At 38.2% G+C, this 13150-nt stretch overlaps 1 protein-coding gene across 1 annotated transcript in view; it reads right to left on the bottom strand.

The window, feature by feature from the left end:
* LOC125683665 (protein timeless homolog) overlaps window positions 1-13150 on the bottom strand; it is a 59518-nt gene that overhangs the window by 2923 nt on the left and 43445 nt on the right. The window contains exons 25-34 of the mRNA XM_056142434.1: window positions 11540-11660; window positions 10046-10125; window positions 9638-9868; window positions 8296-8424; window positions 6361-6429; window positions 6122-6240; window positions 2086-2357; window positions 1697-1876; window positions 1305-1546; window positions 552-713 (exon numbers count right to left, since the gene is read on the bottom strand). Of these exons, the coding sequence (XP_055998409.1) occupies window positions 552-713; window positions 1305-1546; window positions 1697-1876; window positions 2086-2357; window positions 6122-6240; window positions 6361-6429; window positions 8296-8424; window positions 9638-9868; window positions 10046-10125; window positions 11540-11660 (1605 nt within the window). The remainder of the gene's footprint in view (window positions 1-551; window positions 714-1304; window positions 1547-1696; window positions 1877-2085; window positions 2358-6121; window positions 6241-6360; window positions 6430-8295; window positions 8425-9637; window positions 9869-10045; window positions 10126-11539; window positions 11661-13150) is intronic.

The raw sequence follows: 13150 nt of genomic DNA, 5'->3' as shown, positions 1-13150 counted from the left end.
GAATGTATTAAAAGTGGCTTCTCTTTTAAATATGTAAATGTAGGAAATACAAAATAATCTAAAAAAAAAAAAAAGAGAAAAGTTTTACGAAAGTGGAAACATAAAAACAATGTCATCTTTGCAAGTAATATCCTGGATATGATAACTATGACCAATGAAATAATGTGATATAATAAGAATTCCATGTACTTAATTACTCCCTGAATACTTATCATTTACTTAGTTTGTGTATCAGTTGAATTCGGGTGACAAAACTGCACGCGAGAAACTTGCCGAGTACATTCACTTATGCAGTGATGAATATTTGTCCCACTCCTGCATGTAAACAAATTGTTTCGCACCTTACTATGTATGAGAGGTCTCCAAAGGGAAATAACTTGGATGTATCTCAAAACCAGCATATTCTGGTTAAATATATAACTTAGTAATCTGAACCTCCTGTATTACAAGGATGTCGATCTAATATAAATGGCTCAGGAGTTACGATTCATGAGGTGATTGTTTGGAGTCTAAAAATAATTGTTTTATCGGGTTAAACAGAATAAGCTTACCTGACTCTTTTGTGGGTTGCCATGGCTCTTCATCCTCACTGTCGTCTGACATCAACAGCCTTTTAAAGTTTGTTTTAGAGACTTCAGTGTTCACGGGTCCAGGCTGTGAGTCTTCATCCGAATCAAAGGACAGATTTGTTTTCTTGTTAGAACTCGTCTCACCTGAAATGTATTAACCTAGTTACAGGTCTAGAGCTCGCTAGTACAACGCAGTGTCTACACACTAACTCTAATAACATCCACATTACAGATCTAGAGCTCACTAAACCACCAGTGTCTCCACTGCAAAAACAGTACCTCACTGTCCACCACACAAACAGTACCTCATTGTCCACCACACAAACAGTACCTCATTGTCCACAACAAAAACAGCACCTCACTGTCCACCACACAAACAGTACCTCATTGTCCACCACACAAACAGTACCTCATTGTCCACAACAAAAACAGCACCACTGTCCACCAAAAAACAGTACCTCAATGTCCAGAACAAAAACAGTACCTCAATGTCCACCGCAAAAACAGTACCTCACTGTCCACCACAAAAACAGTACCTCATTGTCCATCACAAAAACAGCATCTAATTGTTCACCACAAACACAGCACCTAAGTGTCCACCATATTTTATACCTATGAGCTGTCCACTTTATCATATACTTATATGTTGTTCATCTTATTATGTACCTATATGTCGTTTATCAGTACTCTACTGTTGTGTATATAAACAAACAAACAATCTGAATCAACTCTCACCTCTACCCATCTCATCTGATGACTCATCGTCTGACACTGTCATCGTCTTCCTCTTCTTGCCCTCTGGTGTGGTCTCTGACTCGGACACTCTGCTTCGCTTCCCCATCGTCATGAGAGGAACATCATCATCATCGCTACTGTCAAACTGAAGCGGCTGTGTCTGATGAGACTCCTCTTCTTTATCGTCCTCCTCCCCCGCGGAGTCTGGAGGCATCTGGTTTTCCTTTTCTGTTTCAGCATCACTATGTAATTAAATGTAATAAAGCAAAATAATCTTTAGGAATATAGTGGAAATGATTTTAACTTTACATCTCAATTAATATTCTGTAACACTTAAGTTTACATTCATGTACATGGTATAAAGCATCTTGATTCCATTTCGAAGATCAAACCTTTTTTCGCTGTCCGAGTCCAACAACCTTTTGATTCTCCGTTTCTTGGTGGAGGAGTAGACTCCCTTTCTGTTCTTTTCTGTGGAGCTAGGTGGTGCTGGGATCTCAGCCTCTTTCTGGCCTGTCACTGCAGTGCTGGAATCATCTGAAGGGATAGCATTGCTGGTAGGGGGAGACAACCTGTCAATCATATGTTTGTTGTTACTTGGTAAGAATAATTTATTCATAATACACTAAATTAATCTAAACATGTAAAAGGCAAAAAAATCTTTAGTTTCTCATAAGCACACTATAGGGTATTCTTATAAATAAGCCCTATTTATATATATGCATATATTTTTTTTACATAATAGCCAATTTTTATAGGGGGTCCTGTATCATAGTTAAACCTTTTTCGTTCTCTCCTCGTCAAGCGACCATCTTCTCTATCCTGTTTTCTCTTCTCTGCCATCTGCTTCAATAAGTTCTCGAATTTATTATCCCTCCTCTTCGCTTTCTTCTTCTTCTGTTTGGTTTTCTTCTCTTTCTGGGTCGTTCCTGACTGCTTCACTTGAATTCTGTCGGCAGCCACTGGTTTGTCGTCATCGTCGAGTGTCAAGCCAGCTTCCAAGTTTCTTAGTTCCTGTAGAGCCATTTCTCCTGGGATTCTCCAGAAAGCCTCCTGTGTGTTCAGAAAATATTGTATTCAAGTAATCATATTTATCAATGTCGTATCAAAGTATTCACATTTATCAATGTATCAAAGTATTCACATTTATCAATGTATCAAAGTGTTCACATTTATCACTGTTGTAAAGTATTCACATTTACTATTGTATCAAATTATTCACATTAATCAATGTATTCAAGTAATCATATCTATCAATGTTGTATCAAACTATTCACATTTATCAATGTATTGAAGTATTCACATTTATCGATGTATTAAAGTATTCACATTTATCAATGTATTAAAGTATTCACATTTATCGATGTATCAAACTATTCACATTTATCAATGTACATGTATTTGCTAGTAATAAACCTACATTTAAAATCTATTTGTCTACCCCTGAATCAGTGTCTGAAATTTTTCATGAATCCATTATCAAAGTGAACCGACACCAATTATCTAGACCTGGATCTCTAAATACACGACTACACACCAAGAATCAGCTTAATATCTAAAACCTTTGTAGAAAAAGTCCAGAAATCTGAAGGGCCATAACTCAACTGAAAGTAGATCAATTGGGTGAATCTTGAATATATGTGTACCATCATACCCCCCCCCCCCCCCCCCCCCCCCCCCAATGTTTTACATGAAATGTTGATGTCAAGTAGGACCATAACTAAACTGAAAATGGGTCAATCAGAGTGAAACTTAATCCTGAACCATAACTCATCAAGATACAATAGAACCACACATAAAATTATCTCAATATCAGCCAGTAATAAAAAAAAAATCGCTAAAACGCATCAAAGATGCGTATGGCCGAGTTTGCAGTTTGGAAAATTATGCACGCTTGCATTCACGAAGTAACAAGAGATGTTTGTAAAACACATATGCCCCCCCATGGTGCAAAATTGAAAAGGGTTATACACACACATTATTTAATTGATAGTACAGTATAATTTGTCCAAACCGGCCTCTGAGTACTCCGGCGCTCTGTCAATTCCAGCCACAAAATACAGTCCCTAACATTTCTTTAACAAATCCTTTATTAATAATTCCCTGTACTCCGGATACTGCGTATTCTGTATATCGGCCGGCTTACACAGTCCCAACTGCTATCAATTAACTTTAATTATCCTGTGTAAACCGGCCCCTCGATGATACCCCACCCTAATTGTTGCGGTCAATTGTATACGGTGTACACAAGGTCCCAATTGCTCGTAATTAGCTCTAATTATCGCATTTAAACCAGCCACCCCACGATGACCAACCTGTCGGTATTCGGTCGATCACACGCGGTGTACACAAAGGGTGTCTCAAGGAAAGCCATAGGTAAGTAAAAGAGTGCAACTGGCGATGAGTCGCGATCAGTTTAAAATAAAACCTGATTTTTAGGGGGTGCACTTTTCAGTTATGACAGCACCACGCACGAGGTAATGGCGCCCTCCCCCTAATGACAGAGACGAGAACTGACATTAAAAGACAAAGTTCAATTAATCGATGAATTCGATACATTCTTGGAATGAAACAAAATCGGCAACAATCCTGTTGTTTTCCAAAAGCAGGGTTTCCCCTCGTGGACTTCTCGGAGCTCTACGGCAAGTCAGACAGTGATGAAATGCAGTTAGTTAGCACAACTCGCCATGTCCGGTCGATCACTCAGCATTGTATTAGTTTCCGTTTCACAAATTGTGACAATTGAAAGCGATACATTTACAATGAAAGCTGGGAAAGACAAATTTTAAACGAACACAACACAAACTTGACGAACGTACATAATGTAGCACTTGATAACAGCGATGATGTAGATGAAATCGACAATTTACCAACAGAAAATTGCGCGAATAATTCCCATATTTTAAACTGTTTAATAAAAATTGAAACTTTTTCAAATGAGCACGACAATAAAACACTGACATTTATATTTTTACATTTTGAATTCTTTTGTGATATATTAAAACGTTAGCAATCATTACACACGTATGCATAGATAGTGAATACAAGGGAAGCAACTCTCATTCTTGTCAACATTCTGCACTCCGGACTCTGTGCAAACCGGCCAATTTCTTTGGAACCACACATAGCTGGTTTAGACAGATTATACTGTAGTATCATCAATTCAAAATACTGAGCAGACAATATCTTCCTATGTCAAGAGTGAATTGACCATGTGACCTAAAAATTAATAGGGGTCATCTACTCCTTATGCAGTGTACCAAGTTTGGTGTCAATCAAGCAAATAATTCTTAAAATATAGGAGACAATATATTACTATGTCCAGTTCAACAATTGACTTTTGACCTCAAAATCAATATGGGTCATCTTCTCCTGAAGATGTATCAGTGTATTAAGTTTGATGTCTGTCAAGCAAAAGGGTTATCAAGATATTGAGTGGACAGTATATTACTATGTCTAGTTTGACCCTTGACCTTTGACCATGTGACCTCAAAATCAATAGAAGTCATCTTCTCCTGAATATAACCACTGTACTAAGTTTGATGTCTGTCAAGCAAAGGGTTCTCAAGATATTGAGCGGACAGTATATTCCAATGTCCAGGTTGACCCTTGACCATGTGACTTCAAAATCAATAAGGATCATCTTCTCCTGAAGATGGACCAGTGTACCAAGTTTGATGTCTGTCAAACAAAGGGTTCTCAAGATATTGAACTGACAGTATATTCCTATGTCCAGTTTGACCCTTAACCTTTGAACATGTGACCTCAAAATCAATAGAGATCATCTTCTCCTGAAGATGGACCAGTGTACCAAGTTCGATGTCTGTCAGGCAAAGGGTTCTCAAGATTTTAACGGAGAGTATATTCCTATGTCTAGTTTGACCCTTGACCTTTAAACATGTGACCTCAAAATCAATAGGGGTCATCTCCTCCTGAAGATGTACCAGTGTACCAAGTTTGATGTCTGTCGAGCAAAGGGTTCTCAAGATATTGAACAGACAGTATATTCCTATGTCCAGTTTGACCCTTGACCATGTGACCACAGACTCAACAGGGGTCATCTTCTCCTAAAGATGTACCAGTGTACCAAGTTTGATGTCTGTCAAGCAAAGGGTTCTCAAGATATTGAACGGACAGTATATTCCTATGTCCAGTTTGACCCTTGACCTCAAAAACATGCACATAGTTAATATAGTTTACAAGCATGAAGCTTTGAATAGCTGCAATAGGTATTTAGTGTGATAATGACCTTGATCTTTGGATTTCAAAAGGAACATGAATCTTGAATGTCATCAGGATTTGAAGTCTGATAAACAAGCACCAGAAAGTACATGTACATAAAAGTTAGAGGCAAGCTCAAATCTACAGTATATAGTGAAAAAGAGACCTTGACCTTTGACCTTAAAATAAATAGGATTTTTTCTCTTTTGGATGTGATCAAAATATGGAAGTCTGACAAAGACGCACCAAGTAGTATGAAAGTTTGAGACCGGACAAGCTCAAATCTATGGCATTTAGTGACAAAGTGACCTTGACCTTTGACCCCAAAATAAATAGGAACCTTTCTCTTTTGGATGTGATCATGTTATGTAAGTCTCACAAAGATGTACCAAAAAGTATGAAAGATAAAGACTGGACAAGCTAATTGTGGATGCTGCCCGCCGACTGGACTCCCATCCTTCGCCAATTTAAAAGCCGAGATTTGCTACGCAAATCGGCTAAAAATCCAGAGAACTACCTACAGCATGACGTGATGATGAGATCGTGCAACACTAAATAAGCCAGTCATTTCATGGGTCATTTAACCTTCTCCTTACTTGTTCACTAGAAGGTGATGAAATTCCAATATTCTGAAGAAATGACAGAAACATCTCGTCTTCCATCGCCGTTTCATTTTCTTCTGTCAAGGGAACAATGGGCACTGATACTGCATTATCTGTAAAATCTCAAATAGTCAGAAAACATCCAACATCCCCTTCACTGTTGATTTACAATGTACAGTAGATTCTATTCAGGTAGTAGGCATATATACAATTGTAGGAAACTAAACCCTTGCCTTTCTTTTCCTTATCATCAGCCTTTCGTTTGATACATCTCTGGATCCACAGAATCTGGTCTTTATATCCTAACAACACAAAGAGCACATGTTAAGAGTGAAATCACGAGAGTTAACAATCATTTGTTATGATTTTTTGGTTCTTGAAGATCAGCCCAAAATCGCTGTAAATTCTCCAACTGAAGCCGGTGCGAAGTGGGACTGAACACAGTAAGGGCTATTCCAGAAATAAATACATGGGGGGGTCGGGAGGCACCTTTTGTATATACCAAGCACCCATAAAAAAAAATAAAAAATTACCCCATGACCCATCAAATTAATAAACTCATTTTACAATGACCCATCTAAAAAAAAAAAAAAAAAACTAACCAGACCCACCACAAAAATATTTTAAAAAATGAAAACGGTACAAATCTCGCGAGGTTTTCGGGACAAACATTCTAGTCAATGACGCGGTAATGCCTGTGTGACATTGTATCACAGTAGTTCTGAAGAAACGATGTCACATCAACAATGAAAGGCATCTATGGCGGGAATGTTGGAAAGATTGGGAGTCCAAATGATGCTATTATCATGAAATGGGTATGGATATGTTTTTCCACGAATCGTTCGTCTTCTAATGGAGCCCGCGCCTGGAGGCCTCTATATCACCATCACACCGACTGATAAATATAACGCATCGGTACCCTCGTATAAATCAACTAAGGTTTGCCTATTTTTATTAGAAAACGGAATACCTATTGGTTTCAAAATATTCCCAAAATCGATGCACTGTAAACTGTAATAATCTACAGAACAGAGTTCGCCGCCATCACGTCCAAAGGGACCCTACTAAACGCGCCTCTAATTTGAAGAGTGCCGTTATGGAAAGTTATGCGCTGCAAAGAGCGACAACTCGAATAGTTCTATGTTACTTCCGATTTCGAAAGCAGCATTTCGAAAGCACGTTTTTAATTTTCCCTCCGACGTTTTGTAACCAACACGACAAGAGCGACAATAAAAATATTCTGAAAACTCAACACCCACATGGCACAAATTAAAACAATAGAAACTACCCACCACCCATAATAAATATTTTTTTAACAGTCCAACCACGGACCAATTAAAATATGAAAAAATACGACCACCCATACAAAAAAATATCGTTTGCCGCCCGACCCCCCCATTTGATCATTTCTGGAACAGCCCTAACATAAAGCAGGGATATATTAAATTCAGGGAATGCTAATGCAGGGAGATGTTAGATTAAGGGAATGCTAGGTCAGGGAGATGTTAGATTTAGGGGATGGATGTTAGATTTAGGGGATGCTAGGACAGGGAGATGTTAGATTTAGGGAATGCTAGGTCAGGGAGATGTTAGATTTAGGGGATGCTAGGTCAGGGAGATGTTAGATTTAGGGGATGGATGTTAGATTTAGGGGATGCTAGGGCAGGGAGATGTTAGATTTAGGGGATGCTAGGTCAGGGAGATGTTAGATTTAGGGAATGGATGTTAGATTTAGGGGATGCTAGGGCAGGGAGATGTTAGATTCAGGGGATGATAGGTCAGGGAGATGTTAGATTTAGGGGATGGATGTTAGATTTAGGGGATGCTTGGTCAGGGAGATGTTAGATTTAGGGGAATCTAGGGCAGGGAGATGCTAGATTTAGGGGATGTTAATGCAGGGAGATGTTAGATTAGGGGATGCTAGGTCAGGGAGATGTTAGATTTAGAGGAAGCTAATGCAGAGAGATGTTAGATTTAGAGGATGTTAATGCAGAGAGATGTTAGATTCAGGGGATGTTAATGCAGGGAGATGTTAGATTCAGGGGATGCTAATGCAGGGAGATGTTAGATTCAGGGGATGCTAAGGCAGAGAGAAGTTCATATTCAGGGGACACTAGTCTGCTACACAGGGAGATGCTATAGCAGTATTAAGATTGTAGATGTTGTACCTTTCTCCACTAATTTGGTAATCACAGCAGTCATGTTGATGACACCTGAGAGAGAACCTGATTCTTCTTCCTCTTCCTCAACATCGCTATCCTCCTCTTCTGAGGAAGAGGTGGAATCAGCAGATGACTCTGCAGGAAAAAATAGTAAAGATTCAGGAGCAGGTAGTATTACACATGTCAAATGAAATAACACCTTTATTTCAATCAAGTAGAGCGCTAGAGTACATGATACGCCCATCTGGATCTACATGCTCATGTCAATGTCACAAACAAGACATGATGTGGACATAATTTGAATATGTACAGCCATAAGAATTCTGAAATGATGCCATACCTAAATTTGGAACAACAACCCACCCCCACTGCATCTGTTGACCAGATTTGAAAGTCTTAGGTCTCACTGTGCAAAAATATGACCCAGACACAAATTCTACTACGAAACACATTAAAGGGCTTCAATAATCACTAGATCCTTATATCATTCAATAACTTTTAAAGTGATGACTTAACAACGATGCTGATTGGTTGAAAAGTTTGTTTGATTTCCCTGTTAAAATTTCGTTCGGAGTTCATCTGCACTAAGCACGCGGGATTACTTTTCTCTGGAATGCGTCTTCCCTGTTCTAATTTTAGTGCTATTTATAGAATGGGATTTTCCACACAAACATTAAATATAACGAAATGCATTCGTTTGATTTTTGTTTTTCATTGCTATAAAAAATAAGCACAACTAAAGATATGAATAAAATACAAATTAATTTAAAGAAACAACATACATAGGCGATGACGTGGCAGAATAGTCAACTTGATGACGTAGACCACTTACTGGTAGAAGTAGACAGATTACACGAGTTCCTGGTATGAATCGTCTGAACTTTTTCATCAATGTGCTACGCGCATTGATGAAGTTTTTAGTCCAATGCATCAAACAAAGAATTATAAGCACATTGATGAAAAAGTTCAGACGATTCATACCAGGAACTCGTGTAATCTGTCTACTTCTACCAGTAAGTGGTCTACGTCATCAAGTTGACTATTCTGGGATACATGCATCAAACAAAGAATTATAAGTTTCATTTCTTAAAGCAAACAAAATTGTTATGACTCCTTTATTTACCATTACTACCGATGGATCTACCTTGTTTTGGCCCCTTTATGTACCATCACTAGATCCCCTTGGTTTTTGCCCCTTACCACCACTAGATCCCCCTTCTTTTAGCCCCTTACTTACCATCACTAGATCCCCCTTGTTTTGGCCCCTTACTTACCACCACTAGATTGCCTTCGTTTTGGCCCCTTACTTACCACCACTAGATTGCCTTCGTTTTGGCCCCTTACTTACCACCACTAGATTGCCTTCGTTTTGGACCCTCATTTCCACTTCCTCCACTGCTCCAATCATCCACTATTGGCATGTCCTCCTCCCCAGCGTCCCATGGGTTTTTGGGCTTTCGTTTTCGTTTTTTATACAGCTCTTTCCTGTCTTGCACAAGGTCAAGGGCACACAGCTTCTCTATCACCTTGCCCCTACTTCTTTTGTCAGTCAAATTTGATAAAATGTTTCCTACTGGATCTAAAATATGGAGAGTCACCAATAATTAGTAACTGCAGGAGTTTTTCATAAATCAGGAAAAACAATCCTTCACAGATTGATTTTTTTTGTCCAAAAAGAACTACAGAGTTTGTGTGAAATGTAGAAGTGAAGAAGCAAAGTGAACAGCAGTGTTCAGGCACCCGACCCTCCTCTTACCGCTGGTATCCTTAAATCTGTCGTACAGATTTCTCAGTTCAAAGTCCTGCTCCTCATTCCAACCTACTGGTCGCTTGTTGCTGAAAAAACAATGGACACACATTACACTGACATGATACACTGACACAATACACTGTCATGATACACTAACACTTTACACTGACATAATACACTAACACTTTACACTGTCACAATACACTAACACTTTATACTGACACGATACACTAACACTTTACACTGACATGATACACTAACACTTTACACTGACACGATACACTAACACTTTACACTGACATGATACACTAACACTTTACAATGACACGATACACTAACACTTTACACTGACATGACACACTAACACTTTACACTGACATAATACACTAACTTTACACTGACATGATACACTGACACAATACACTGACACGATACACTAACACTGTCACGATACACTAACACTTTACACTGACACTTTACACTAACACTTTACACTGATATGATACACTAACACTTTACACTGACACGATACACTAACACTTTACAATGACACGATACACTAACACTTTACACTGACACGATACACTAACACTTACACGATACACTAAGACTTTACACTGACATAATACACTAACACTTTACACTAACATAATACACTAATACTTTACACTGTCACAATACACTAACACTTTATACTGACACGATACACTAACACTTTACACTGACATAATACACTAACACTTTACACTGATATAATACACTAACACTTTACACTGACATAATACACTAACACTTTACACTGACATAATATACTAACACTTTACACTGACATGATACACTAACACTTTACACTGACATGATACACTAACACTTTACACTGACATGATACACTAACACTTTACACTGACATAATACACTAACACTTTACACTGACATAATACACTAACACTTTACACTGACATAATACACTAACACTTTACACTGACATGATACACTAACACTTTACATTGACATGATACACTAACACTTTACACTGACATGATACACTAACACTTTACACTGATATAATACACTAACACTTTACACTGACATGATACATTAACACTTTCAACTGACATGATACACTAAGACTTTACACTGACATAATACACTAAGACTTTATACTGACATGATACACTGTCACGATACACTAACACTAATTTACACTGACATGATACACTAACATGATTTTAGTATTCTCTATCACCTTTTGATGTTCCATCACTTTTCAAGAACTAAACCCAAATTCCTTGACTTTCCATGACTGAGGTCAAATTCTATGATTTTCCATGACCTGTACGAACCATGCTTTAGCACTTTCTATCACTTTTGAGAATTAGTCTCACCCTTTCGGTCGTTCAAGGATTTTAGCACTCTCTATCACTTTTGAAATTAAGTCTCACCCTTTCGATTGTTGCATGGATTTTAGCACTCTCTATCACTTTTGAGTTTTAATCTCACCCTTTCTGTTGTTTGAGGTCTTTAGCACTCTCTATCAGGCTTTGTTTCTTCAGTTGTCGTATGATCTGACCCCTTGTCTTGGACTGGTCACTCATGTCTCTCATGATGTTCTCTACTATATCTGTGGAGAGAAAACCACTGTCAGAAGTCAAACTATTCTGCTACACAACACAAATCTGGCTTCAACAACACCAACATCACTAATTAGTTGATTTACTGCAAATCATTTTTTATTTAAGAGAATCATATTTGAGCAGAAATTGCAGGAGTTATACTGACATGATGATTTCAGTAGGATTGGACAACAGAATTTTGGTACACATCTCCTAAACATGAAGGCAAGATTGTTGTGTGTGACTAATTTGTATAAACAGTACAATCATGGCAATAGTCTTCTAAATATAGGAAAAATAACTACAGTGAAATCTTGTTATCTCAAATTTGACAGGACTGAGAAAAAACTTCGAGATAGATGAGGATTCGAGATATCAAGGGTAAAATACTTAATGAATAAGTGGTTAACTGTACATGATTTACAGTAACCTTGGCATGTTGCTTTCACCTAAGCATTAAATTACCACTGAATACTAAATGAAAGCCTTTTGACAAGTCTGGTTATGATAGAAGTTGGACGTTCTGCCAGCCCTACGATCACGATGAATCAGGACTTGCTCTTCGTTTGCTGAGCCCTATGAGCTTAAGCTCTTCTTCTGCTGTGCTTAACTAGTGGGACAAATTTGGACTTACCCTTTCTCTGCCATATTCAATGAGTGAAATGAATTAAGACTCACATTCTCTCCCTGCCATACACTGATCTGACCATGGATTACTCTGTTTACCTGATCAAGATATAAGGCTCATGGTGGATGTCAACCATCAACAGGGGATGACTACTCCTACTAGTCACCTCATCCCACCTCTGGTATATCCAGGGGTCTGTGTTTGCCCAACTCTCTATTTTGTATTCCTTATACGAGTTCTGAGATCGATCACTGTTCGTTAACTTCAACTTTTCATTAGTGAGATTGATCACTGCTCATTATCTTCAATTTTTCATTAGTGAGATTGATCGCTGTTCGTTATCTTCGCCTTTTCATTAGTGTCTGAGATTGATCGCTGTTCGTTATCTTCACTTTTTCATTAGTGAGATTGATCACTGCTCGTTATCTTCACCTTTTCATTAGTGAGATTGATCGCTGTTCGTTATCTTCGCCTTTTCATTAGTGCCTGTGAGATTGATCATTGCTCATTATCTTCACCTTTTCATTAGTGAGATTGATCACTGCTCGTTATCTTCACCTTTCCATTGGTGAGATTGATCGCTGTTCGTTATCTTCGCCTTTTCATTAGTGCCTGTGAGATTGATCATTGCTCATTATCTTCACCATTTCATTAGTGAGATTGATCACTGCTCATTATCTTCATCTTTTCATTTGTGAGATTGATCGCTGTTCGTTATCTTAACCTTTTCATTAGTGAGATTGATCACTGTTTGTTATCTTCACCTTTTCTTTAGTGAGATTGATCACTGCTAGTTATCTTCGCCTTTTCATTAGCGAGGTGAATTAGAACTTACCACCTTCCTCTGCTGTGCTGTGTTCTTTAGCGAGG

Source organism: Ostrea edulis, chromosome 6, assembly GCF_947568905.1.
Source record: "Ostrea edulis chromosome 6, xbOstEdul1.1, whole genome shotgun sequence".
NCBI lineage: Eukaryota > Metazoa > Mollusca > Bivalvia > Ostreida > Ostreidae > Ostrea > Ostrea edulis.
This window is presented reverse-complemented; position numbering and strand designations above follow the sequence as displayed.